We start from the raw sequence: 27171 nt of genomic DNA, 5'->3' as shown, positions 1-27171 counted from the left end.
AAACTCATTAATTAAATTAAAAAAAAAAATCTACTTTTCGTGTTCAGTTCGTTGTCCTACGCCCCGCGCCTCCGATAAGCACGGCTGGCTACGTACGGTGCGATAAAAGTTCAACGTACGTGCACCGCGCATAGGCGGCTGAGTGGGGGCGTCACTCGCACGCGGGACCCGGGCAGCCGCTGCCTTCAGGTGCGAGGCGCAGGAAGTGATGTCAGGGGGGGGGGGGCGAACAAACGGGGAGAGAGAGAGAGGAGAGCGCTGGGAGTGAGAGGGTACAGAGCCACGAGAGAGAGAGCGGAGAGAGGCGCAGATGGGGACGAGATCAACGCTCGGCGCTTGGACCTAGGAGGTGAAGGAGGCGGAAGAAGCGCACGGGGAGAGGAGAGGGAGGAACAGAAGGCGAGAGGGAACGAGGTTGGGGTGGCGGCGAGAGACACGGGGAGAGGAAAGAGGGGAACAGAAGGCGAGAGGGAACGAGGTTGAGGTGGTGGCGAGAGAAGACGACAGGGAGAAGTAGAAAGGAAGACGAGGAGGTGGAGGCGTGCGGGAGAGGAGGTAGGACGCGTGACGGGAGAGGAGGAGGAGAGGAGACGACCCGAGACCACAGGATTAAGGAAGACAAAGGCGTGAAGACACCGGGAGTGAGAGAGGCGTTCGCGGGAAGAGCGAGAGGACCGACAGGGAGGTGAGTGCAGCGCGCTTTTACGCAGCGACGCGCGGCGCCTCCACTCTCCGCCGTCTACGCATCTCGGCTCAGATCGCCACCGGCCCGGCGAACGTAAATGAGCCCCCCCCAGGCACCCTCGTGTGCCCGGAGTCGATGGCGATGGAGGCGTCGAAAATGTTTTCGCCGTTATACAATTCGCGAGTGGCGACCATCCCCGGCGCGTCTCTCGAGTTGTCGCGCGCGTGGTTTTGTGGAGGGGGGAAATCCACTTCTTGACGCGTGTCGCTCCGCGCGAATGGCAACTTCCAGTGCCTGAACTCCGCCAGGGTGGACTGTGAAAGTGGTGGTGGTGGATAGGGCCGTTCGAGGATAGTTGTGGAGGAGGCATTATTAACATTGTGGATGTACGCACACGCGCGTGTGTGTGGGGTGTATGTGTGTGTGTGTGGAGTGACACAACAACGAGCAGAGGTCCTGGCGGATTAAAACGCGGACAAATGAGAGCGTGGGGGATACGCACTTAGCTCGCCTGCCAATTGCCCCTGGCCAACCAACAGCACGAGGATCTTGCCCCTAGGACCCGCTGCCAGCGGTAACCTTTCTCTGTCGCACACGTTGGTCTCAAAGTATGCACGCAGTACGTCGAACTTCTTTCGCGCCGTACGTAGCCAAGCGTGCTACTCGGAGGTGCGGGAGGTGCACCTAGCCTGGCACGAGCGCCGCGGTTACGTCTCTGCTGTTAAGTGGCCAAAACGTAGAGAACCTCCTGGCTCTGACAGTCCTCCTCGAAGCCGCTGGTGGTGGAACCATCGACCGCATCAGAACATCAACAGCAGCAGCAGGCCGATGCGCGCATCTCTGTGAGTGGAAAATGAAAGAGGCGAGCCACCGTAGTGCGATTGTGGCCGTGCAACCCAAGCTATGGACCACAAGGTAAAACAAAAAAAACCCCATAGAGGCACGTGGAGGACACACAGACACTCGGAGATACAGAGAGACCCACAGGGACACACACTGATGCATAGCGACGCATAGATATACATAAGAGACCCATAGAGGTCCGTTAAAGACAAGCCATGGAATCACTGTGGTCAGCGAAAACGACACGAACTCTCTCCCGAAGCCCTCTCGTCGTGGCCAGCAGCATTTGGCTCCTGAACGCATTGCCAAAACCGCACGAATCGAATAGTGGTAAATGGTGGATGTTGTGGTAGGGTGTGTGTCTCATCTGTTTGAACCATGTATGGGTGTGTATTCGTGTGATTGCGGGTATCATTTTTTTTGTTTTTACCAAGCAAGGCCCACTGAGCTACACAGCTCTTTTTCAGAAGCGAACTGACCACAAATAATAGCTCAACGAAGTGGCTTATCGTCATGTGGAAATCTATAGCAGCCAATTACTCTAAAGCAAATTTCGATTTAAAGCTTTCGTGACTGCAATGATTCATCTTCTTTGGTTCTTTCGGTAAAGTCACGTAGAATGAGAATAAAATAATAAATTGATAAAATAAAATAACACAATAATATTCTCACGACGTTTCGGCCACAACACAAGCGGCCTTCATCAGGTGAAGGGGGCGAGACTGTCTGGTAGGACAGCGCTGCCAGACACCAGACAATCTCGCCCCCTTCACCTGATGAAGGCCGCTTGTGTTGTGGCCGAAACGTCGTGAGAATATTATTGTGTTATTTTACTCTAAAGCAGCCAATGGGTCTATCGATTGGGAAGTCTATAACAGTGGTCGTCTCGTCGGTCTCAATGTGGAATTTGCACCGACGGCTGGGTCGCCAGACGAGATGAGCTTTCCTCCCACTTCTCGTTTTAGCAACAACAGCACCACCACCACCAAAGACAAAGAACCCTCGTACAGCCTCAACAGACTGTTGGGGCCAAGTGCTGTTAACGAGCACCTATGAAGGCCGGCACGGCACACGAGGGGGTGGGTGGCCAGCACCACGTCCGGTCGCCGTTGTCTCCCTGAGTGGCGATGTTTACACACCGCACCGGGTAACTCATTTGAGGCCGAGTTGACCTAGGGGAGGCCCTGTTCAGATAACCGTTACCGGTGTTGGCCGTGAGCAGATAATCGCCGGGTTCGTAGCGCCGTGCACTAACCGCTACACCACCGCTCACCCCAAACGATACCACCACCACAACCACCAGCACCACGTACCTACGAGTTTGACTTTTGATTTTGCTCGGATCGACGCGACGGAAAATAAACACTCGATGTGACGTTGGACTGGGACCAGGGCTGCCCCCGCACCTCTCCCCAACCCCCGGGGGCTGGTCCCACACCCCCACGGGGTGCTGTGCGCACTCTACAGCAACGCGGTAGCTCGCAAACCGAAGCGGCCAACAGGGCTCGCGTCTGTTGCCGTGCCCAGCCACCGCGCCCAGCCGCCGTGTTGCAGTGCGTGGCTGCGCCTCTCTATTTCTCTCATTCTTCCTCATTCAGCCCTCGCTCTGCTCTCTGACTTTAGAGCCGCCCCATCCCAGTGGCGTGGTAGCGACGTGGTCAGCTCAGGGGGTATCGGCAGCAATGGGTCATGTGGGCCCCCCCCCCCTCCCCCCTACAAAATTCAGATTTGTCTTGCACGGTCGCACCTAGGTTGTTATATATCGCGGACTCCTCTTGCCTAAGCACATCATTAAACAGTTTTATTTAAACAAAAATTCAAACCGTGGTTTTAAACAAGTGTTTCGTTCTTTTACACTGTTCTTGAAGACAAATCTCATGGTGGTTGTCAAAGGGGGCCCCAACTCGTAGCTTTGGCCACCGAGGGTGGAGGGGAGGACGTCGAGGTACGCTCCTGCCCCCTCCACCCCCCCCTATCGCCTCTTCTTCTAGGCTCCTGTGATGGCCCTACTCGACTCAAAACTCGAGTTCTTATTTCCTATATCATCATTAGCTCTGGCAGGTGCTGGTCCGCTTTTGTTAAGTTGTGCGATATTCCTTAAGGGCCCTCTACTTATTTTTCGGCAATGTTGATGGGATTTTTGTTTTGTCCTTTGTGTTTTGTCCTTTGTTGATGTGTTGATGTTGCTGTGCTCACGGCACCACGGATGTCCCGTGTAAAATAGCCGGGCAACTTGCTGAACGGGGACACCCGTGTAACGAGTCAAATCGACTCCAACTAAAAAATATACAACAGGGCTGTGTACTCGTGCGGGCGTGTGTGTGTGAAATGTACGTGCTTGCTGCAGCACTAACAGCACTTGCCCCCACAGTATGTTAAGTCTTTTTGTGTCAAATTGACCGGAGGCAAAACCGTGGTGTCGAACACCCCAGTTGTTAATATTCAGGTTTGTTGGGTGGCTCAGAGGTCAGAGACACCGAGCCCAGCACCGATGAGATTTAAAGCTGCGATCTCACGTGCGAAGAGTTCATGGCCCCAGCCCAGTCCCGCGTGACTTGCGCGAAATGGGAGTCGGCAAAAATCACATTTCGTGATTGCCACAGTCCGGCTCGGTTCATCTCCGACGGATGACAGCGGGCGGCGCCGCCATAGCCACCTTCGCTTTTTTTACGCTGCAGGTGTGCTGTCTCTTGCCCTCTGTGAAGTAAACACGCGAGCGATGGAGCGAGATCTCCGTGCGGCGTCTTGCGACGAGGTCAGCATCAGAATTTAACCTGGAGAAATCCGATGAGAGATTAAGCTCTTTCTCACAGATATCTGGTAGGAGCGGGTCAGCAAGTTACAACTACAAACAATACAGAGAAACGGTAGGAGTGCAAAGTATAGGAAAGGTGAGCAAACCGCTATCAATAACTACACTTAAACTCAACTTTTAATTTTACCAGCTAAGGCCGACTGAGCTATTAGCTTCTTTTTCAGAAGCGACCTGGCCACAAATGATAGCTCAACGAAGTGGCTTGTCACATGTAAATGTACAGCACCCAAGTAAACAAATGTATATGAAACATAAATCCACATTGTGTGTGGCATTGTGTAAATATCTGTACATGCGGTCCCTGACTTACGAACGCCCGACTTACTCTATTCTATGTTTGATTTACTATAAAGTATTCACGAAAGTATTACAGTACATGCAAATGTACAATGTTTCCTCTTATTTATGAGCTTAACAATGCTTCCCTTTTTATTGAACCGCGACACATTTTATAGCATTGACCTACAGTATATGTCATACAAATACGGTACATTGTTGTCTTTCAGCTTACGAAGGGGTCTCGGGAACTGAATGTGTTTGTAAGCCGGGGACTGTCCGTACTCGGCTTACAACCACCTGAAATGCAGGGCATGAGGTGCCCAGTTTAGCGTGGATAAGAGGCAATTGATACAACTTCAGAAATGAAAAATATCCGTTGCCCATATCATCGCCTATTGTATATTTATTGGTGTTGGTTTAATGTTATCTGTGCTATCCGCGATGCCGACTCAGCTCTTTCCCGAATATGGCGTGTTGCAAATCTTGGATGGGTTGACTCATGCTTTGAGTTTGTTGTTGTTTGTGCACTGCTGCCAACGTGTAGCTGATCCATCAACAAAGGCGTATGTGGTTCGCTAGGACTGGAGTTGTGAACTGGTTACGTCTCTCGAAGTGCGAGGAGAGGAAACGAATCTCAATGGGAACCAAAGCAAATAAAAAAAATAACTCCGCTCTGCGCCCCATTGTCCTCCTGGACATGTGTGAAAAAGAGCTTCATAGCTCATCGGATTCCTCCAGTCTGCATATCGATTTTGATATATACAGGGTACTTCACTGCCTGCACACTGGACAGCTACGCCACAGCGTTGGAACGCGCGCTGGAACTCCCGTACATAGCTCCGACAGGAATGTCTGCATTGAACTCCAGATTTAGCTCAGGAATTTACTGAGGGGGTGCAATTATTATTTTTTCTTCCGTTAAAGTATTTGTCCTTGGCCGAAACACGGCACCGCCGGTAGACTGAGACCAGTTCGTAATTCCTCGGGAAGGAATTCGCTTCGAGAAAGGATTCCCTCCAACTCTCATGACACCTTTGCCACCAAGAGGGCCCCTCGCTCTGCGTTGTTTAGGCCATTCCTTGGTTGGTGTGCGGTCGCGTTCGTGGGAGAGAGCTCGAGAACAACCTTGTACACGGTGGGGGTGGGGGGGGTTCACGAACCCGCCTTTATTATAACCTCGTAGCCCAGGGTATAAGGAATCTTGCGGGGCGCAATAATCCTCACGTGTTCCACCAACCCCCGCCCCCCAAGGCAGTATTGCCAACTCGGCGCGTGATTATGCCGCCGGATTAAGTGACTTTGCGGGTGATCTCCTGGCGACATAAAAAAAAATCGTCCAATCTGGGGACTTCCAGGGGACGAGGCCATGATGCACATGTACGAGCAGATCCCATGGTGAGGGTTAAAGATCCTTTCTCAGTTTTTCGGCGGGTGTTGTTTTCATCATTGGTGAGTAACTTTCTCATAAGGATCCTGTGTCAGATTCAAAGTCAAGGTGATTTCCGTTGAGGCATTGGTGCTCACCACCCGCTTTGCATTCCTATGGCACAACCGCTGTTGACTTCCCCACAAAGCAGTACTCGTGTTGTCGACCCAGGAGGGATGATGGGCTCGGTCAACAGCCCCAACCAGGAGTTGAACTCGCGACCTTCTGATCGCGAGCCACTCGCTCTGCTGCCGCGCCGCCAATCGTAGCTCCCCGTCCACTCTGCGTGGCAATTGATGGTGAAGTTCACACCGTGGTATTCCTAAACGCCTGAGAAAGACGTGTTTTGGCCGTTATTCAGGTCAGGCCAGGCCCTATCTGACCCTAACGGTCCAATGGTATGACACTGATGAACCTGCTGGGGGGCATATTCATGGTTCTTTCGGTAAAGTCACGTAGATAGAAAACAAAATTTTAAAAAACCCACGACGATTCGATCGCAACACGATCGAATCGTCGTGGGCAGTTCCCTGCAGTGCTTCACTCACGCCTACACCAGGCCCAGGTCATTGCCCTCTCCCCAAAAAAAAACAATAATTAATAGTTGCATTGTGGCGAAGGGCATGTTGTTGTTTGCCCGTGGACATTTTTGGACTCGTTTTGGACTCGTTTTAGTTTGCTCTCTGCTGTCAGCCTGGATGGCAAACAAACCGCGTGTCAACACGGCGATGGCGGAGCCCACTCGGCTCTGTTCCTCTGCGGGAGCCGCGTCTCTCTCTCTCTGCCTGCCTGGCCCTGAACTTTGTCCACCGCTTCGCGGCGGTGAGGGAGGGATTCCCCGTCACCCAAGCACACCACACGGGACACCCAAGAGACAAAGATCCCCCGTATAACCTTATCAGACTTTTTTGGGACAAGTGCCGTTAGCGAACACACTATGAAGGCAGGCACGGAATTCGAGTGGGGGTGGGGGGGGGGTGTGGGTAGCCAACACCACGCCCTGCCGCCTTTGTCTCCCCAGTTGGCGATATTTTTTCACTCCGCACCAGCAACTCATTTGAGGCCGAGCCGACCTAGAGGAGGTCCAGCACCGGTTCAGATAATCGTCGGTGGTGTTGGCCGTGAGCCGGAATCGACCTCGGGATGGTCGGGTTCGTAGCGGAGCGTGCTAACCACTGCGCCACTGCTCACAGACGCGACACCCAGCCAGGGCCGTATTAAGGCACGGGGGGGGGGGGGGGGGGGCTTTAGTGACTGCAGCCCAGGGGCCTCCGCCAGCTGGAGGGCCTCCAGAGATTAAGTGAAAAGTTATTTTATTCGTGAATGCTGAATTTTATTTATTCTTAGAACTTGTAAAAATACATTTAATTTTTCTATAATTTTGTTTTCCTTTTGAAAATATTACTGGGGGCCTCACGGTACCTGTAGCCCAGGGGCCTACAAAATCTTAATCCGGCCCTGCACCCAGCGCGCCCTAGCACTCATCGTTGAGCTGGGGCTGTGAATGAGTGGTGGGGGGCTCTGTGGTGGAAGGAAGGGATGGAATTCGCACAGCACAGGCCACCCATTGGCTCGGTGTAGGCGTTTATACGCAAGGGGTCAGTTCTCCTTAATGCGCCCCACCTTGTTGTTCAACTGCTGGATAAAGGCCTCCCCCATGCCCTGTAGGTCATGGGGGGGGGGGGGCGGTTATTTGAACATACTTCACTGTGCTCATTAAATTGCGGATTGGTCAGGCTAGGTTCGGTTCAGATGTTAACTACCTCGCGTGGTATACAGGGGGTTGTGGGTTCGATCCCGACCCTGACGCTTGCTTTTGGGAGTTTGCAATGTCTCTCTCCCCGTGGTCGTGTGTATTTTTCTCAGGGTCCTCCGGTTTTTCCCTTCACACTTAGAAACAACATGCGTTCTGCTGTACGTTACCACACGGTGATAAGCCACTCCGTTGAGCTATCATTTGTGATGGCCAGGTCGCTTCTGCAAGAGACCTATGCAGCTCAGTGGGCCTTGTCCGAAAAAAATGTAAAAAAATATTTGAGTAGTTTCATAGATATCGCTCACCACCAAAAAAAAAATCCTCCCCGAGTCTGGGGTGGGGAGGGACGCCTTCATCCAGCAGAGACGAATTATTATTATTGATTGTTAAATTCCTCTCGGAATATCGCAAAGTGTACCACAAATCCCTGCTCGCGAGGGAACGCACCACGGCTTCCAAGAGTCGCGGCTGCTATCAGTGGCGCAGCGCGGTCGGCATGGGACCCGCTCTCAAGTAAACAATTTCATCCCCACCCTCTCGCCTACCCCCTAACCAGCAGTATCCCCTTACCCCCCCCCCCGCCTCTTCGTAGCCCCCTTTGTATGCACTCTGTGTTGAACGTCTTTCGCATCGTACGCAGACAACGAAGCAGTCGCGCCGCCTGCCGCACTCGATGATTCCCGCCGCCGGCTCCCAGCGTACGAGCAGCACGGCCATGTAGGGGCACTGTCTGCAACTGCTGCAGCAGCAGCAGCGGTGCCTGGGGAAGCTCAGCCTGACGCCCTGTGACAGCTCCAACTGAGTGTGGGGGCGGCAGCAGCAGCAGCATCAGGGCGCCTTCCCCCCCCCCCCCCCAAGTCCTGCAGTGCGTTTTTGTATGCCTCGCGTAGAGAGGGAAGCCATTGTTGATTTGCAATGGAACATTAGAGACGATGGGACCTTTTTTGCCAGGATCAAAATTGTGAGAAATGAGAATCGGTTTGACCATTTGTGGCAATGAACCCCACGTACTTGTGGCAAAACATGCGAATAAATATGCCCTGATAATGTCTGCATTTTCTTTGAAAGTGATTGGCCTACACCAGCGACAGCCTTTGTAACAGCGTCGACGGCCTTGTCTCACCAGTGTCAGACCAGAGAACGCCAACAGGTGAATAGCACAAAGGCAATGCACGACTGTATCAGAGCATGTACAGGTCGCGTTGAGCAGTTACATCTATGGGACCTATTTTTTACCAGTATCAAAGTATGAAAAATAAGAATAGGCGTTACCCTTTCTGTTATGTAATGTAATAATAGAATGCCAATATAGTATGTGTTGTGAGCTATTTTGTAAATATTTCGTCGGATTGATGGAGTAATTCTCGCGAAATAATGGCATTAACATAGGGGCACAAATTGTTAAGTAAGAGCGATTTTAAATGAACCGTGGTCAATCTTTGGTATTCATAACTCCCGCCTCTTCGGTTTTGCCATTCGAACTTATGCTGCCGAACGTGTATTTGCTACGTGGAAAAAATCCCGTGTGAGCCAGTTACCTCGATAGTTTCGGTGGCAACTACCACAGCAGCCTTTACCAATAGAGTTACTATCCATCGGACATTTTTGCCTGAATCAAAGCATTAAAAAATTACATCTTAATACATATTTTATTGCCAGATAGGGTAAAACCTATTTTTATTCTTTAATAGACTTACTGTTGGGGTGGTGGAGAGGTGCCCAGCCAGCAACCAGCCAGGATACACGAGGCATGGATTATTTGTAACAGTCGTATAATTTACTCATTTACAGCCGCTGCTGGATGAAGACTTTCTCGTCAGTCATACGCGCTCATTTGACCATACCACACCACGGTGGACAGTGCGGGTTGATGAAGGTGCAGAGGGAGAGAGCAGGATCGGTTCTGATGTCACTCGCCGCTGATGTTAGCCGTGGCCAGGAACCAAACGCAAGTGGACTGATCGTGATAAACTTTCGAACACCGTTCTTTTCCAGGTCACATATATTCCCCTCTAGTACCCGATTAGTGCTGCTAAGATGGTGGCAGTGACAGATACTAACTACTATTTACTTTTCATTATTTTACCAGGCAAGGCCCACTGAGCTATATGCAGCTCTTTTTCAGAAGCCACCTGGCCACAAATGATAGCTCAACCAAGTGGCTTATCACGTGGAAATTTATAGCAGCCACATGCTCTGAACGAGTGTCTCTACATATGGAGGGAAAAACTGGAGGGCCCGAAGAAAAACCCACGTGGCCACGGGGAGTGAGACAAGCAAACTCACAATTTTCTGACGTCAGAGTTAGGATCGAACCCACGACCTCCCGTACACCAGACAAGGCGGTTAACATCTCGCCACCGCGGCCGCCCAACCGCCCGAGGAGATTTCGATTCTCAGGCATCGGCGCGCCAGCCGCCAGCCGCCCGCGGTTTGACCCTTCGTCGACACGAGACAAAGTTGAGCAATCATCGGGCGCGTGCAGCGTGGAACTCTACTTAGTTTTGGGATGGAGAAGGCTGGCGGAGACGTTGTGGGTGGGTCATGAGGACTGGAGATTGGGGAGAGACCCCCGCAGGCCGTACCGCGGAGAGAGCCTCGCTCGCCGCAGCCCCCTAATCCTCTTTGCCGTCCAAACCCTGCGGCACAATGCCACGATTATTGGTGGTCGAAAACATTCTTCTCTCCGTGCTTGTGTAAGCGGCTCAAGCCCTGGCCAACGCTACGTCTCTCGCCAGGGGCAGTTGCAGTCTTTATCCTTGTTGAGAAGAATTTCCACGTGATGGCAAACCATGTCACCGTGATTCTGATGCACTTGAGGTCAAATCTCTCTCGCTCTCTCTCTCTTCCATGCAGCATTTTGCAGAGCGACTGGCAAAACATTACAGCTGGGTGTTGAGATTAGCAATCGGTTTGACTGCATCACGAGTTGGCTGGTGTATGGCGTCCGTGGCTTCTGCGTGAGCGTGTCATAAGCGGTGGTCGCTCATGTGATGGGCACATTGCACCTCGCCAACCCAAACAGGGCGACCCTTCCATTCTGTATGTATGTTGAACTTCTTTCGCACGATACGTAGCCAACTGTGATCAATATAATCGGAGGTGCCGGAGGAAGGCCAACAAAAAGCAGTTCTAAAGAAATGGGTTTGAAATCTCGATTTAAGAATGGATAGCTCCAGTGGCATCCTAATATTGTCCGACTGTGAAGGAGACATTGGCCGCTCGTGCCGTGTGCTGTTCGAATGCACCGCGGTGGCGAGATGTAAACTACCTCGCCTAGTATACAGGAGGTCGTAGGTTCGATCCCAAGCCTGTCGCCCGCTGTATTTTTGGAGTTTGCGTATTTCTCTCTCTCTCCCCGTGGTTGCATGGATTTTTCTCCAGGTCCTGCAGTTTTTTTCCCCGAAATATGCGCGTTGAGTATTTGGCTGCTATAAATTTCCACGTGATAAGACACTTCGTTGAGTTATCATTGAGGTCAGGCCGCTTCTGAAAAACAGCTATACAGCTCAGTGGCCCTTACCTCTGTGCAGCCAGAAGGTCGCTCGCGATCGCGTCGGATCTTTGATGAGCTCCTTCCGAGTAAGCATATAATGGTCACGTACTACCAACGTTGCACCCAGGTCAACGACTCGGACGAGACGGGGGGGGGACGAGACAGGCGGCGCTGATGTCATCCTTTTGCATCGCATGCAACACGTGGCAGCAATAGGAGGCACCGCGTGGCGCAGTAACCTTCGAGGCGGTTCGTCTTTTTCTTCACTCCAACTCTCGATCCTGGCCGATCTTTTTTGAATGCGCGGAATTTCGCTCTTGTCACGAACGACGCTTCCCTTCTAGCACTCAGCAGTGACCGCGAGGCGTGGCTCGACTTCCACTTGACGGGAACGCCCACTGCCAGTCCATCATCTCCATCGTCACCTTTTGATCTCGTCCCCGCTGGACGGAGGCCTGCCCACCAAGCTCCTCCAGAAGCAGGGAATGGACAGCGGCGTAAATACCGAGTGTGTAGGCGGTGCGACCGCACAGGGAGCCCACGGGTCAGAGGGGCCCAGGTTTCGTGATATGATGATGATGATGATGCAGGTGCCGGGCTATGAAGAAAACTTGAACACGTGGGTGTCATTTCACTTCTTGCACGAGGAAGGGCCCATGCCATCCTCACTGCACCACTGGGAAGGGACACGGTGCCACTGAATGATAAAGGAAACTCGTGCCCGCTTTTTTTTTCTTTCTGGGAACCTCTCTCGCTCCTCCTCGGCTTGCGCTGCAGTCTTTGATTCAGCGTGCCTTTTTGCGGTGACGAGGGTGGAGGAGGCGGATTGTCTGGCTGGGTGCTGCGATCCGTCCAGCGGACAGCGGGGCTGAGCGGCGCCGTTCCATGCGGTCATAGCCGCCGCGCGTCTCTCACCGCTCGTCCTGCATCGTAAACACCCCGGGGCTGCCTCCCTCTGCCTCTCCCCCGCATCCTCTCTCCGTCCCTTCCTCCACCGCGCACCCCCCTCACTTCCTCCCCCCTCCACTCCCTGTCTCAACGCCCACGTTGGCTGAAAGAGGCTCACTGGGTTTTATAAAGACTGCCCCGGTGTCCCGAGGATTTTCTAAAACTTTGAATTTTGTTCGGGTTAAGCATTTTCTGACCTCGTACCGGCACAAAGTCAGGCTGCCCGAGTAATGGGCATGGCTGGCAGTCGAGAAGCCTGGGTATATAGCCAGTGGGGCATGGGAAGCCACTCATTGCGTGGATGGGTCTAGTGGTTGAATGGGCGTGGCCGTGTCAAAGTGGGTGTGGTTGATGGGAGGGGAGCTAACCAGTTCGCCATGCGTCCCCGTTGAGCCTCCCAAGAAATGTAGTGGCCTTACCCTCTTCACCACGTCCTCCCAATCCCCCCTCTCTTACCAGATGTTACTGGCAGGTGTCCCCCCACCCACCCACCCTCTCTCTCTATTTATTAGCGGAGGATCTCGCATGTCCATACATCTCATTGATATGCGAAGTGATGTCATCTCGACATGCAAGGCATGCTGGGATTCCTGCTGTATTTTGTTGTTTAGACACCCGTTTACATATTTCATGTAATTCGTGTCAAGCCTGCATGTGTTGTTTCTTCTTTGTGTTGAATCGTCTCTAGCTCAAGACAATGCTGTACAAGTATTATATTGTTCCTCTAAGTCAGATAAAACTGGGGGCAGGAGGGAGTGGTGGCACAACGGTTAGCACTTTGCACTATGATCCCGGTGACCTGAATTCCAAGTCCCAGCCACGGCTATCATCGATAGCGAATGAGACCTGAACCGGTTGTGGCTCTGCACTACACCAACCGGCAGTGACCTGCGTGGCGAAATATGGTCAAACAAACTCTTTGCACCACCTCCACGGCGTGACGGCGGGCCTTCATCCAGCAGTGGCTAGACAAAGGCCTGCACATTTGACGATACACCTGCAGTGCATGCTCTCTCGCTCGGACCGTTAGCATAAAGAGAACATGTGAATAGTCAGGTATTCTTACACACATGTGCTGTGAGCGTAACTGTATCGGCAACCAATGAATTGAGTAGTCGACGGGTCTGTCTCAACCCCCGTCGATTATAATATGATCCGACTGCAGGTAACATTTGCATAAGCACGGTGAAGTATGGTCAAACAAACCCCCATGACAGAGGGTATCTCCACTAAGCGCCTCTCAATTATTTCCATCTTAATTTTTTTCTTTGTAAGTAAAACTGAACCAAATGTTCCGCCTCGTCTTGACTTTTGTGTTTTGTTTGTACGATGCGTAGGAGGCGGGGGCTGTGCCCCCTCCCCCGCCCCCCCTACGGGTCGACGAGCTGGGGGTGGTGGTGGGCACGCGGCGCGATGGAGACGGTGGTGGTGATCGCCATCAGCGTGCTGGCCCTCGTGTTTCTCTCGTCGCTCGGGGCCCTCGTGCTGCTCTGCCGCCACCGCTACTGCCGCGCCGACCACATCCTCACGGAGCGCGACTCGCGGTGAGGGCCGCCTCGTGGGTCCCCCATGGCCCCCCGTGGGCTGCCCTGTGGGGCCCCTGGGATGGACACGGTCATTCCACTGCTTTTCCTGGTGGGCCACGTGGTGAAACGGGCACGCGCGCGCGCGCGCGTGTTCCGGCGGGCCACGCGACATCTTGTCAGCTACTCCGTCACGGACTCGTGAGGCGCGGTGATGGGGTCGTGAGAGGTGAGAAGGAGTAGGAACTGACGGCTCGTGCTTGGCTCCCGCAGGCCGACCCTTGACCTGATCGACGCCATGGAGACGCAGAGCAACCCCTCCGAGCTGGAGCTGGAGGGCGTCGTCATCACCAACCCCAACATCGAGTCCTTCCTGGAGGACGTGGCCTGGATCGAGGACGCCTCGTGAGTCACGGCCGCCACCCCCCCCCCCGCCCTCAGTATGCAGGGGCCATTCAAGTTTGAAGGGTTGCCCCCCGGCTCATGTAGATCTTGGAGGGCCCTCTACGTAAATTCAATCCCTTCCCTTCATTGTTTTACCACCGCCCATGCCCCCCAGTGCCCATCGCTGCTTCGTTATTCACCGTGGCGACTTCCGTTCGGATGTTTAATTTTGCGACGCTCGGATTTCAAAGCGAAATCGCCGTCCCTTAATGCGCTCCGCTGACCTCAATAGGTGCTCGCTAATGGCATTGTCCCCAGCGGTCTATGTCCCACCTTAGTTAGAGAGCGCCCGATTGAAACGAAGGTGCGGACTTTTTGTGTGTGTGTGTACACATGCGCCCTATGCTATGCGAAACAGTGCTTTGCATTTAAATAGGCACTCTCCGCTTTACATGGGGCTATTGTTTAGCAATCATCAGGCATGTGCAGTTTGTATTTGAATGTTAAATTATGATACATTTGGCGGGTCGCGTCGCACAGAAACGCACAGCATGGAACAACACTGTGGAGATTGACAGATCATGATAATAACAACAACCAATTTAATGTTTCGTTCGATACAACGTTCTTCATACAATCGCTGGATAGGAACCAGAGACACGAGCTGGAAGGCTGCCAGGCGGTGAGCCGGCGATACCAACGATTGTTCTGTGGTCCTCTATATGCCAAGATGTTTTCAGGCAATGAGTGGTTATCATACACGTGGGAAGAAACCGGAGCACCCGTAGAATGCCCGTGCACGCGAGGGCCCAATGCTCTATCTCATACAGAAGGGTACGGACGACGTCATTCCGCGCTTTGCCGAACCGCATTCTGCTGGCGAGCCGGGGGGCACGGCACCTCCTCGACGCCCACGGGACGGCACGGAGTTCCGCAGCATCTCTGTGGTGTTCATAGCACGGCGCCTGTTGCAGGCCAGGTGTCCAACCGCGAATCCACCAACCCTCGCTGCTGCTGCCTGCACAGCGCTCGGTCGCAGGCAGCCGTGTGCAGCAGCGTAGCCACCACCGGTGCCGCCCGGCCGCGCCGTTCCAGCAGATGTTTGCGGTGTTCGTTATCAGGAGCCCTTCGTGCATTCTAAACCCGATTTGTGTTTGTTTGTTTATTCCCTTCCAGGGGACTGATTCCACACTGCATCGAGATCCTGAAGGTTGGTGGATCGTGCACGGCTCACTGCGTAGCTCAGGGAGAGCAGGATGGAATTTGACGATTTACTCTCAATTGGTTGCGAGGGCCTGCGTCGTAGCAGCGTTTTGCACGGACATCCCATAACAGAGAGCCATTCCTCATTCACACTCAGCCACTCTCTCTATCGCATTCTCACTCACTCACTCACACGTCTCGCTCACAAACTCAAAAACTCAATCACTCATGCACAATAACAATGACAACAGCCGCCATTCGACACTAAGTGGCAGTGACATCACTGCGGCGCCTGTGCCAGGCCAGGTGCACTTTGAGGCCACGTGGAGCGTCAAAGTCTCGGTGACAGGAGGTCATGGGACAGACCGAGGTGCCATGGGTTTACTGACTGAAATGACTGATAGGTGCCCCCGACTGTGCCAAGTTCCTGCATTTTAGCCGCCCGGCGATCTGCTCATTGTTGTGAGCGTCGCTCCTCTGCTCTCCGTTGTTGTTGTTGTTGGAGATCGACTGCCTCCAACTGCCCATCAGCGTCCTTCACGAGCCTCCTCCATAGAAGCCAATCTTGATGCCGCTGGTACCGGTCAACGGCAAGTCCACTCAGCTCCACATCCTCCTGTACCGCATCAGTCCATCTCTTCTCCAGACGGTGTCGTGCCCATTTAGCCCCCTCTATCCGGCCAAACAGAAGCTGCTTGGGCATGCGGTGGCTGCCTTGCCTGCCGGAGGAGCTCACTGATGGGAATGTGTCCAGATCTCATGCGCACATACAGCCTCACTCACTGAGCCCTCACTCATCAAACCTACTCACACGAATCGCATCCTACTCCTCGCTCATTCAACTTACTTACACATTTCACTCGTTCTCCTTTGTTCACAAAGTCACTCGTGAGCACGCAAACCTCGCTCACTCACTCACCAACCCACCTATGCATCCACATTGCACTCGCGAATTCACAAACTTAATAAACTCAACTCATAAACATCTCACGGAACTTTCCTGGTCACACACACACCTCACTCTCGCTCACTAACATATCTCACTCCGCCCTCAATTAATCCTCACACACACACCTCACCCATTTCCACACACACACACACAACATCTCACTCGCTCGCCGACTCGTTCAATCGCTCGAGCTCGCACAAACAAAGACAAAGATCCCCCCCGTATAGGGGTTGGTGGCTAGCACCTCGCCCGGCCGTCTTTATCTCCCAAATAGCAATATTTACACACTGCTCCAGGTACTCATTTGAGGCTGAGTCGATCTCGGGGAGGTGCAGAACCCGTTCAGATGAACGCTGTCACTGCTGTTGTCAGTGAGCGGGAATTGAACTCGAGTTGCCGGGTCCGTGGTGCAGCGCGCTAACCGCTGCGCCACCGCTCCCCTCTCACTCCCACAACTCACTCATTCTCTTTTGCGTTCTTTGGTTCTTTCGGCAAAGTCACGTCGATGGAGAAATTACAATGAAGTGACTAAAAATAATGAAAATAAAAACCGCGACGATTCGATCGCAGCACAACACGTGTGTCGTCATCCTGATGATGACACACACGTGTGTGTCGTCATCCTGATGATGACACACACGTGTGTCACTCGCTAACGCGCAATCCCCTCCCAAATTACCCACATCTCATTGCGCTACCTATTGACTCACTCTCCCGTGTGTGTGCCACGCTCACTCGCCCCCCCCCCCCCGCCCTCCCTCCATCCCCCGTTGCCCCCCCCCCCCCCGCCAGACGTGCCACACGCTGACGGAGAAGCTCGTCGCCATGACGATGGGCTCGGGGCTGAAGGTGAAATCGTCCAAGAGCCTCAGTGACATCATCACCGTGGCGAAGCGCATCGGCCCCCGGTTCGCAAGACCCCCCCCCCAGTCCCCCCCCACCTAACCCACCCAACGCTCACCACCCCAACACAGCACTCACCCCCTAGCCCCCCCCCCCACCCACCTGGTTTCTATTCGCTTCATTGCTGTATTTGGTGTCTATGTTTGTGTCACTGTGGTCACCCATGCCACTATCCTGGCCTCTGTAGCCCTGAACTACCTCACCTGGTATCCAAGAAAGCGTGGGTTCGATCCCGACCCTGGTGTTTGCCTGTCTCTCTCCCCGTGGCCGCGTGGATATTACTCCGGGTCCTCCGGTTTTTCCCTCGACATTTAGAATCAACGTGCGGTGAGATGATTTGGCTGCTACAGTGAGGGAAAAAAATATTTGATCCCCTGCTGATTTTGTACGTTTGCCCACTGACAAAGAAATTATCAGTCTATAATTTTAATGGTAGGTTTATTTGAACAGTGAGAGACAGAATAACAACAAGAAAATCCAGAAAAACGCATGTCAAAAATGTTATAAATTGATTTGCATTTTAATGAGGGAAAGAAGTATTTGACCTCCTCTCAATCAGAAAGATTTCTGGCTCCCAGGTGTCTTTTATACAGGTAATGAGCTGAGATTAGGAGAACACTCTTAAAGGGAGTGCTCCTAATCTCAGCTTGTTACCTGTATAAAAGACACCTGTCCACAGAAGCAATCAATCAATCAGATTCCAAACTCTCCACCATGGCCAAGACCAAAGAGTTCTCCAAGGATGTTAGGGACAAGATTGTAGACCTACACAAGGCTGGAATGGGCTACAAGACCATTGCCAAGCAGCTTGGTGAGAAGGTGACAACAGTTGGTGCTTTTATTCGCAAATGGAAGAAACACAACAGAACTGTCAATCTCCCTCGGCCTGGGGCTTCATGCAAGATCTCACCTCGTGGAGTTGCAATGATCATGAGAACGGTGAGGAATTAGCCCAGAACTACACGGGAGGATCTTGTCAATGATCTCAAGGCAGCTGGGACCACAGTCACCAAGAAAACAATTGGTAACACACTACGCCGAGAAGGACTGAAATCCTGCAGCGTCCACAAGGCCCCCCTGCTCAAGAAAGCACATATACATGCCCGTCTGAAGTTTGCCAGTGAACATCTGAATGATTCAGAGGACAACTGGGTGAAAGTGTTGTGGTCAGATGAGACCAAAATGGAGCTCTTTGGCATCAACTCAACTCGCCGTGTTTGGAGGAGGAGGAATGCTGCCTATGACCCCAAGAACACCATCCCCAGCGTCAAACATGGAGGTGGAAACATTATGCTTTGGGGGTGTTTTTCTGCTAAGGGGACAGGACAACTTCACTGCATCAAAGGGACGATGGACAGGGCCATGTGCCGTCAAATCTTGGGTGAGAACCTCCTTCCCTCAGCCAGGGAATTGAAAATGGGTCGTGGATGTGTATTCCAGCATGACAATGACCCAAAACACACGGCCAAGGCAACAAAGGAGTGGCTCAAGAAGAAGCACATTAAGGTCCTGGAATGGCCTAGCCAGTCTCCAGACCTTAATCCCATAGAAAATCTGTGGACGGAGCTGAAGGTTCGAGTTGCCAAACGTCAGCCTCGAAACCTTAATGACTTGGAGAAGATCTGCAAAGAGGAGTGGGACAAAATCCCTCCTGAGATGTGTGCAAACCTGGTGGCCAACTACAAGAAACGTCTGACCTCTGTGATTGCCAACAAGGGTTTTTGCCACCAAGTATAAGTCATGTTTTGCAGAGGGGTCAAATACTTATTTCCCACCTCGAAATGAAAATCAATTTATAACATTTTTTACATGTGTTTTTCTGGATTTTTTTGTTGTTATTCTGTCTCTCACTGTTCAAATAAACCTATCATTAAAATTATAGGCTGACCATTTCTTTGTCAGTGGGCAAGTGTACAAAATCAGCAGGGGATCAAATACTTTTTTTCCTCACTGTATAAATTTCCACATGATGAGCCACTTTGTTGAGCTATCATTTGTGGCTTCTGAAAAGAACTACATAGCTCAGTGGGCCTTCCCTGATTAAAAAAGGTTAAAAGTGTCGTTTTAATAGTTTAAGTAGCTCTAAGCCGAGTTAAACAAATAAACTTTAATACATTTAACTTCCTAACATCTTCCCCTCTCCACCCACCACCTTTACACCCTCCCCTTATAATAACTCCCAGCCCCTCCTGTCTGACCTCTGACCCCTCCTAACCCCTGACCACTCGAGCACTCACCCGGACCCCATTCCTCCCCCACCGTGACCCCTGACCCTCGTGTTCCTGAGCACTGGACAAGCAGCTGGTGGTTGTTGTGTCTGTGGGGAGTGGTGGTGCAGCGGTTAGCGTGCCACGCTACGAACCCTAGGATCCGAGTTCGATTCCCGCTCACGACCAAGACCACTGTCCGATTTTCTGAACCGGTCCTGGTCCTCTCCTAGGTCGACTCAGCCTCAAATGAGTACCTAATGCAGTGTGTAAACATCGCCACTGGGGAGACAAAGGTGGCCGGGCATGTTGTTGGCCACCCCACCCCCTCGTGTGCAACTGTAACTAAACTAAAATTTTTAATTTTACCAGGTAAGGCCCACTGAGCTATATAGCTCTTTTTCAGAAGCGACCTCGCCACAAATAATAGCTCAACGAAGTGGCTTATCATCATGGACATTTATTGCAGCCAAACAATCTAAGGACATGTTTCTAAATTTGAAGGGGAAAACGAGAGGATTCGGAGAAAAATCCACGCTACCACGGCGAGAGAGATATGCAAACTCCAAATATATAAGCGTTAGGGTCGGGATCGAACCCACAACCTCTTCTGTACCAGGCAAGGGAGGTGACATCTCGCCACCATGGCGCCCCTTACTAACAGCACTTGTCCCAACAGTCTGTTCAAGGCTATACGGGGGAACTTTGTCCTTTTGTTGTTGCGGTGCTGTTGTGGTGCAGGGTGGATGACGCTGTTCGCTGCATGTACAACCCCATGGAGCCCAAACTGCTGGAGGCACGGTGAGTCCTTCCTTGCCGTGCAACGAAACGGTCCACGGTTGTTGAGAGCAGCAGGCCGAAGGCCCAAAACCGCCAAGTGGCCAGCAACAAGCAGCAGTGTGTAAAAGTGCTCGTGGACGGGAGTTATATACGATTTAACACGTAGGCTTTCGCAATCAATATCACGCATGATAAAATTTGTTTTTGGGTGACATCGCGTAAATGTAATTGTGTCGTACGCCCACTTCCACCCCGACGCGGCCAATTAGTGAGGTTCGTTGCATGAAATGTCGTAACTTAAATTGTACGTGTTGTGGGATTACTCCCCAGAACACAGGTGGGCTGAAGTGGTCACTCATCGGCGCGTTGTATGCACATGACAAACCTTCCCGATTGGCTCTCGCCCAAGAAAAAAAACGCTATCATTAAGCTAGTTAATACGTGCCTTAAAGTGAGCAGGGTTGTACGGACCTGGGAGAAAGACACGATGGGAGGGAATACCAAAGTGGAGAATTGCACGGGAAGAAGCGGAGATAGAGAGGTGCTGTGACCTGCAGTGTGGTGGTTGAACCCTGTGCTGTGGGTGCCTCCGATGTGGTGGCGAGTCTCTCAATAGGACGCACGAAATGGTTCTCATTTAATTCAACTTGGGCGGGAGAGCAATGATGGGATGAGTCAACCCCCACCAGGATGATTTGAACTCGCGGCCTTTCGATTGCGAGCCGCTCGCTCTAGCGTCGAGTCACCAGGCCGGACTTTCACAGCCTGCGGTGCCCAGTGGAGGCCTCACTTAGGGGAGCGGTGGTGCAACGTTCAAGTGCGGCTGCGCTGCGAATCCGGCGACCGCAGTTGGATTCCCGGTCACGGCCACCAACACCAGTGGCGATGATCTGAACTGGTCCTGCACCTCCCCTATGGCGACTCAGCCTAAAATGAGTGCCTGGTGCGACGTGTAAACATCGCCACTGGGGAGACAAAGTCGGCCGGGCGTGGTGCTGGCCACCCACCCGCTCATGTGCCGTGCCGGCCTTCATAGGTGCTCGCTAACAGCACTTGCACCACCAACAGTCTGTTAAGGCTATACGGGGGGATCTTTGTCTTTGGCCTCAATTATAATCCTCCGCCTGGCCTTGAGCCCTGCACAGGATAATATTTAAGGAGACCACATGACTTCTAACAACATTGCTGCCCAGACTGCAGCATCTAGAGCTGAGCGAATAGCGGAAAGGTATAATCAGTCAGGCCTGACGTAGGCCCATATATCTCTATGAACAGTTTGTTTTGACAGTCCTCCTCCTTCGAACGGAAAAAAAGTTGAAACTATTTTTTTATACGCACTGTAGTTTACAGCTTTGCCGTACCCATGCGAGTTTTATTGGCACAAACAAATAGACGTTTGTGTTTACCTGCTCGAGTTGACCTTCGTATCGGTTGAATCAATAGTTGAGTTGCATAATCAAAGCTTAAACAAAAAATACTCCAGCAACTGTGTCTGGTCTTGCGTGGCCGCATGCCCCATTCCGCAAGTAAACAGCAAAGATTGAGTCCTTATCTGTTTACTTCTTTATGACGCTTCTCTTAAAAGGATTATGGTCTACAAAGTGCACGTGAAACTTTACGCAAATTTGACGCGTGGTCCCTACTGCTATCGATTTATCGAAACAGTTTTGGTGTTTTACTCATAATGTTGAGAGCCAACGGTGCTAGGTTGACGAGCAATAGACAATACATTAACCAATTACAAAATAAGATCCTATTTTCAAACGTTGTCTTCTGAGAGGACGACAAATGAACTGGAGAACGGGATAAATCTGTACGGGATGCGGTTGCTCACGAGTGGCCGGATTGTGAACAAAAATTTACGGGTTTTTTATCGATCTGATACTCGTTTTTATTTATTGATGAGGTTTGTTTTTCAATAATAGTGGGGTATTATTTGTTTATTATGGATAATATTGGTTGCAAAAGCTTACGTGTTAAACTTTGTTTTTCGAGTCACGGTCACCATATTGTTGCTCTATTGATGGATATTTTTTTTCTTCCGTCTATTCACTTGGAAAGTCAAGACTAAAATGCGGTAACGATAGCGACCGAGGCCCCTCCGTTACCTTTCCTGTGTAACCGGAACCGTTGCTGTGTACAGGGGGAGGGGGGGGTGTCGTGTGGCATCAAAGCCACAACTTCCCAGATGGGGGCATGACCCGTGAGAGTGAGTGACCACAGCTGGAGGAGTAACAGTCGGGAGTGGTGGCGCTGCGCTACGAATCCGGTGGTGACCCGAGCCTGGACTCCTGCTCACGTCCAATACCAGTGACGATTATCTGAATCGGTTCTGGGGCCCTCCCCTTGGTCGACTCAGCCTCAAATGAGTTACCCGGTGCGGTGTGTAAAAATCGCCACTCAGGGAGACAACGGCGACCGGACGTGGTGCTGGTCACCCACCCCCTCGTGTGCCGTGCCGGCCTTCATAGGTGCTCGCTAACAGCACTTGGCCCCAACAGTATGTTGAGGCTGTACGAGGGTTCTTTGTCTTTGGTGGTGGTGCTGTTGTTGCTAAAACGAGAAGTGGGAGGAAAGCTCACCTCGTTTGGCGACCCAGCCGTCGGTGCAAATTCCACATTGAGACCGACGAGACGACCACTGTTATAGACTTCCCAATCGATAGACCCATTGGCTGCTTTAGAGTATTTGGCTGCTATAGATTTCCACATGACGATAAGCCACTTCGTTGAGCTATTATTTGTGGTCAGTTCGCTTCTGAAAAAGAGCTGTGTAGCTCAGTGGGCCTTGCTTGGTAAAAACTAACAAATGATACCCGCAATCACACGAATACACACCCATACATGGTTCAAACAGATGAGACACACACCATACCACAACATCCACCAGTTTTTTAAGGCTATACGGGGGATGTATGTCTTTTGTCATGGTCGAGGCTACCAAACGTCACAGTTTGGCCGGTACAGTCCTGGTTTCAGAGGCCGTCCCGGTGTCCCAAATACTTTAGCGAAAATCAAGATTTTGTCCCATTTGCAAATTGTTTGGCCTCATTCTCACCGCACGATGTGGGTAGAGGATGGGGCTACCCGAGCAGTGGGCGGGGCTATAAGTGTAGAAGGCGGAGCTTATGGTGTTTGAGTGGGCGTGGCCATGTAAAATGGGTGTGCTTGAATGGAGGGAGATGGGCTCCTGGGTCCTGGTTGAGCCTCCCAGAAAATTGGTCACCTTGTCCTCTCAGCCACATCCTCTCTATCCCCTCCTGCACGCTGCCTCTAGGCTCTGTGTCTCAATGCTGAATTTAAGAGTAAACACTGTGTGCTGTTATCATTAGACAATGAATAATAGTAAGCGAGGCTACTAGCTCACCACGTATCCCGCTTGAGCCTCCCGGACATATCGTCGCATTAGCCATGATCAGGAGTGTCATCCTGTCCCTCCTGATTCTTCCCCCTGTCCTCCTCCGTCCTTATCTCCCCCCCCCCCTGCCCCGCCACTCCTCGCACCCCCATGGGAGCAGGCTGACGGCGCTGCTGCTGTCCGTGTCGCACCTGGTGCTGGTGACGCGCAGTGCGTGTCTGCTGAGCGGCGCAGGCCAGGGCCTCGACTGGGTGGACCGCTCGCTGTCGACGGCGGAGGCGCACATGGCGGTGCTGCGCGAGGCGGCTGAGGCCTCGGAGATGGAGCCTTTGTCGGCGCCGCCGGCGTTCGTGCTGGCACCCACGCCGGCCTCGCCGGGCGACGTGTGCACCCACCCCAGCGCGCAGTCGCACCTGTGAGCCGTCGACCGACCGATCTCGTCTGACCGACCGACTGACGGGAGGGCGGTAGACGGGTGTGCGTGAGATTGTTGTCATCGTCATCAGCAGCAGCAGCAGGATTGATAGCAGCAAAATAGACCTCGTCATCATCTTCAACAGCAGGAGCAGGAGCATCGGCATCATCATCAGGGGCAGAATCATTGGTATCAGCGGTATTGCAGTAAGCAGCATCATTCACAACATTAGCAGCACAATACGGTTCTTCTCAGTGTTGTCATCATTATTATCGTCCTCAAAATCAGTCACCATCGACATCAACTTTATCAGCAGCAGTAGTATCATCATCGTCTTCTTCTTTCTCATTAACAGCAGCAGCATTTTCATCCGTGATGTCACTTTTCAAATCTCCGTTCACAGAGAACCACAGAGTGCCCCTACATAGTTCTAGTGCCAAACAATCACTGGGCCCACACAGGCAGCAGGTGGACTTTGGTGTGGATTAAGACACACTCGCACCTTTACCAGCGAGACCGGCAAGCGCGGCTCACTCCCGGCATTCAACTGCTTCCTCCCCCGCAACTCAATGCACGGCGACTTTCTCGGTCGTCCACGATGGACGGTATCGTTAAAGCTACCAACAACGTCTTGGTCTTTGCCTGGACAGTTTTATTAAGGCTGTGCTCCCACTGAAACATTTTACTTTTGTTCTTGTCTACAGTTAAAAATTCCGTGAACTCACGCTCGGCTCATGATACGGGCAAAAGGTGTGGAGCGACCTCAGTAGGCTGGGCCTATAAGCGGTGGGCGGGACCAACGTCATCGAGAGACTTTAAGGTGGCCGCTCGCCGTGAGCGGTGCTAGTGGCCGAGTGGGCGTGGTGATTGGGAAGTGGGCGGGGCCAGCTCTCACCATATGTGTCCCCCGTTTTGAGTCGCCGACAAATGTGGTGGAAGCGGTTAAAGCACTGAGCCGTGATCATTGAAGCCGATGTAGAATCGCTTTAAAGCTTGCACAAAAGACGTGCATAGGACATTCTCACTCAAGCGCTCTTTCACGGTTTGCATTTATTGGATTCGAACAGGAAGGGTAAAAGCTGCTGTTTCAAGCATAACTTTATCTGGCTTATACCCCCGCATGGATGTCACACTAAGAATAAGGATGTTTTATTTGCGAAACAGCTGTGTGCCGAGGCTTTATCTCTGTAGCGTACGCGCACGTACCGCGTAAGTGTGTGGCGATTCATCGATCAACATCGAAGCCTACTTACGACGCGAGCATCGAATGACGCGTGGCGAAGAAAAACCGCACGCTTTTAGACACATTCAAATCAGACGCCGATATCACGTTCACTCGAAGGGAGCAAACACAACTGCACAAATGGAAAACGACCAAAACGGTACGAACGGGGTTTTCGACAAAATGAGAAAATACATGGCCGTCCTTCAGAAACTCGGTTAAATTCCCGAGGATCCTGCCAGCCTCCTGGGGGCGAAACATCGGACATCGTGCCGACACGACGCGCGGCATGAAACTCAAAACCCATGGGGGTGAGCCGTGCAGCACAAACCGAGAAAACCCGACATCGGTACGGGACGAAAAATAACATATTGTTGAATTGTATCGCGGGCCGTGAAAACGCGAAGGCTCCACGCAATCGTCCCCCGCCCCCTTAGTGTTGCGTAAAGTGACGTGTGCTGAGCAGGTGACATCGGCCAACGATTATTGGCTCGGGTGATGTTGGCTGCCTGGGGGGAATGCACGAGCGCCCCAAGGCGTTTATCTGCTTTTTTTTTCTTTACAATATATAAAAAAACGTGCTCTGGCCGGGAGGAATCGTAAAAGCGTTAACCATTAACCTGGGGCCGCGTCTGAACGAGAGGACATGGCGACAGGGTTTACAGACACCGGCGGTTAGGTGCAGCTCAGGCTGGCGAGAGGGCCCTTCACTCCTCTTATCAATTAAGCCACTGGGACGCCTGTGACAACTCGGCTCGTATTGGGTCTCCGCCTACTTCGATGAGTAGATTGAGCACAGTCGCATGTTTATCTGGAGATCGTCGAGCTAGGTGAAAGCTTGGCAAAAGGTGGGGGTGGCTGTACGTACGTTGAACTTCTTTCGCAACGTACGGAGCCAACCGTGCTAATCGGAGGTGTGGAGGAAGGACAACACAACTAAACGCAATAAACAGTTCTAAAGATATGAGTTTTCAAGAAAGATTTCAAAGGGCTTCCTAATATCGGAAGGAAGAGCGTTCCAGACGGCCGCAGAGGCGCATCTGAAAGCGCGCGACGCAGTGACCGTCTTTGTTGGATGGCCAGCCAGAAGCCGCTGTGAGCATGATGGGAGTTCGCGTGGTGGTTTAGGCTGGGCGCCTCAGGGGTCAGAGCACTGAGCCGGTACCAGTGAGGTCGCAAATCCTGCTCTGTTGCCCCCCACAGTCTAGAACCCCTTTCCCCCCCCAACCCCCCTACAATCCGTGCTGTCGACTACCTGCTCCTTTTCAAGTCCAAACTCAGTCACTTTTTTCCCCGCGACCTGTGACTTGGCTGCCTCGTTCCGTCCATGAAATAAATACGCCTACCCGTTTCTGTACAGCATCTTGAGATTCTCTTGCATTGTTAACTTCCCACAAATTGAACTTCCGGTAGCGAATGACGCGCTATGACCCTGGCACTGTCCCGTCAGTTTCTTGCCGACTTCTGGATAATCAACAATCATGATACAGTTCAGCCCTTTCCCACCCGCACTGCCTACATGAGATTAATGTTCATTGCGTGACAGTCAAACCCTAATTTTGTTTTTATCTGAGCTGGAATTTTGCCACAACAAGTGCAGGATTTGGCTATATTCCAGTTTTTTGTTGGTGCAATCACCCAGGATCTCGAGCGTGCCAGCTTATTCCTCTACCTTCTCAGCCACCTATGTCCTTTTTTTAACGTGAGAAGTTAAATACATCCTCAGGTCCATCCTGACCCGCCCCCTCCTTGGCCACAGCCGTGTTCGCAGCGTGTGGGTTCGATCCCGACCCTGACACCTGCTGTATATTTTGAGTTTGCGTCTCTACGTGATTGCGTGGATTTTTATCCATGTCCTCCGGTTTTTCCCTCCACATTTAGAAACCTGCATTAGAGTTTTTGACTGCGATCAATTTCCACGTGATACGCCACTTCATTGAGCTATCATTTGTGATAGCCAGGTCGTTTCTGAAAACAAAG

The 27171-nt window shown here is 52.0% G+C and overlaps 1 protein-coding gene across 1 annotated transcript; it reads left to right on the top strand.

Moving 5' to 3' along the window:
• The first annotated feature begins 227 nt into the window (after positions 1 to 227).
• TMEM98 (transmembrane protein 98) lies at positions 228 to 26548 on the top strand. Its single transcript, XM_032966346.2, has 7 exons — positions 228 to 685; positions 13586 to 13792; positions 14045 to 14176; positions 15332 to 15365; positions 17100 to 17215; positions 20159 to 20218; positions 23715 to 26548. Exons 2-7 carry the CDS (start codon positions 13662 to 13664, stop codon positions 23971 to 23973), a joined length of 732 nt encoding a protein of 243 aa, XP_032822237.1. The 5' UTR covers positions 228 to 685; positions 13586 to 13661; the 3' UTR covers positions 23974 to 26548.
• The last annotated feature ends 623 nt before the right edge of the window (positions 26549 to 27171 follow it).

This window comes from Petromyzon marinus, chromosome 2 (assembly GCF_048934315.1).
Source record: "Petromyzon marinus isolate PM22_M1 ecotype Great Lakes invasive population chromosome 2, UKy_Petmar_22M1.pri1.0, whole genome shotgun sequence".
Classification (NCBI taxonomy): domain Eukaryota; kingdom Metazoa; phylum Chordata; class Hyperoartia; order Petromyzontiformes; family Petromyzontidae; genus Petromyzon; species Petromyzon marinus.
This window is presented reverse-complemented; position numbering and strand designations above follow the sequence as displayed.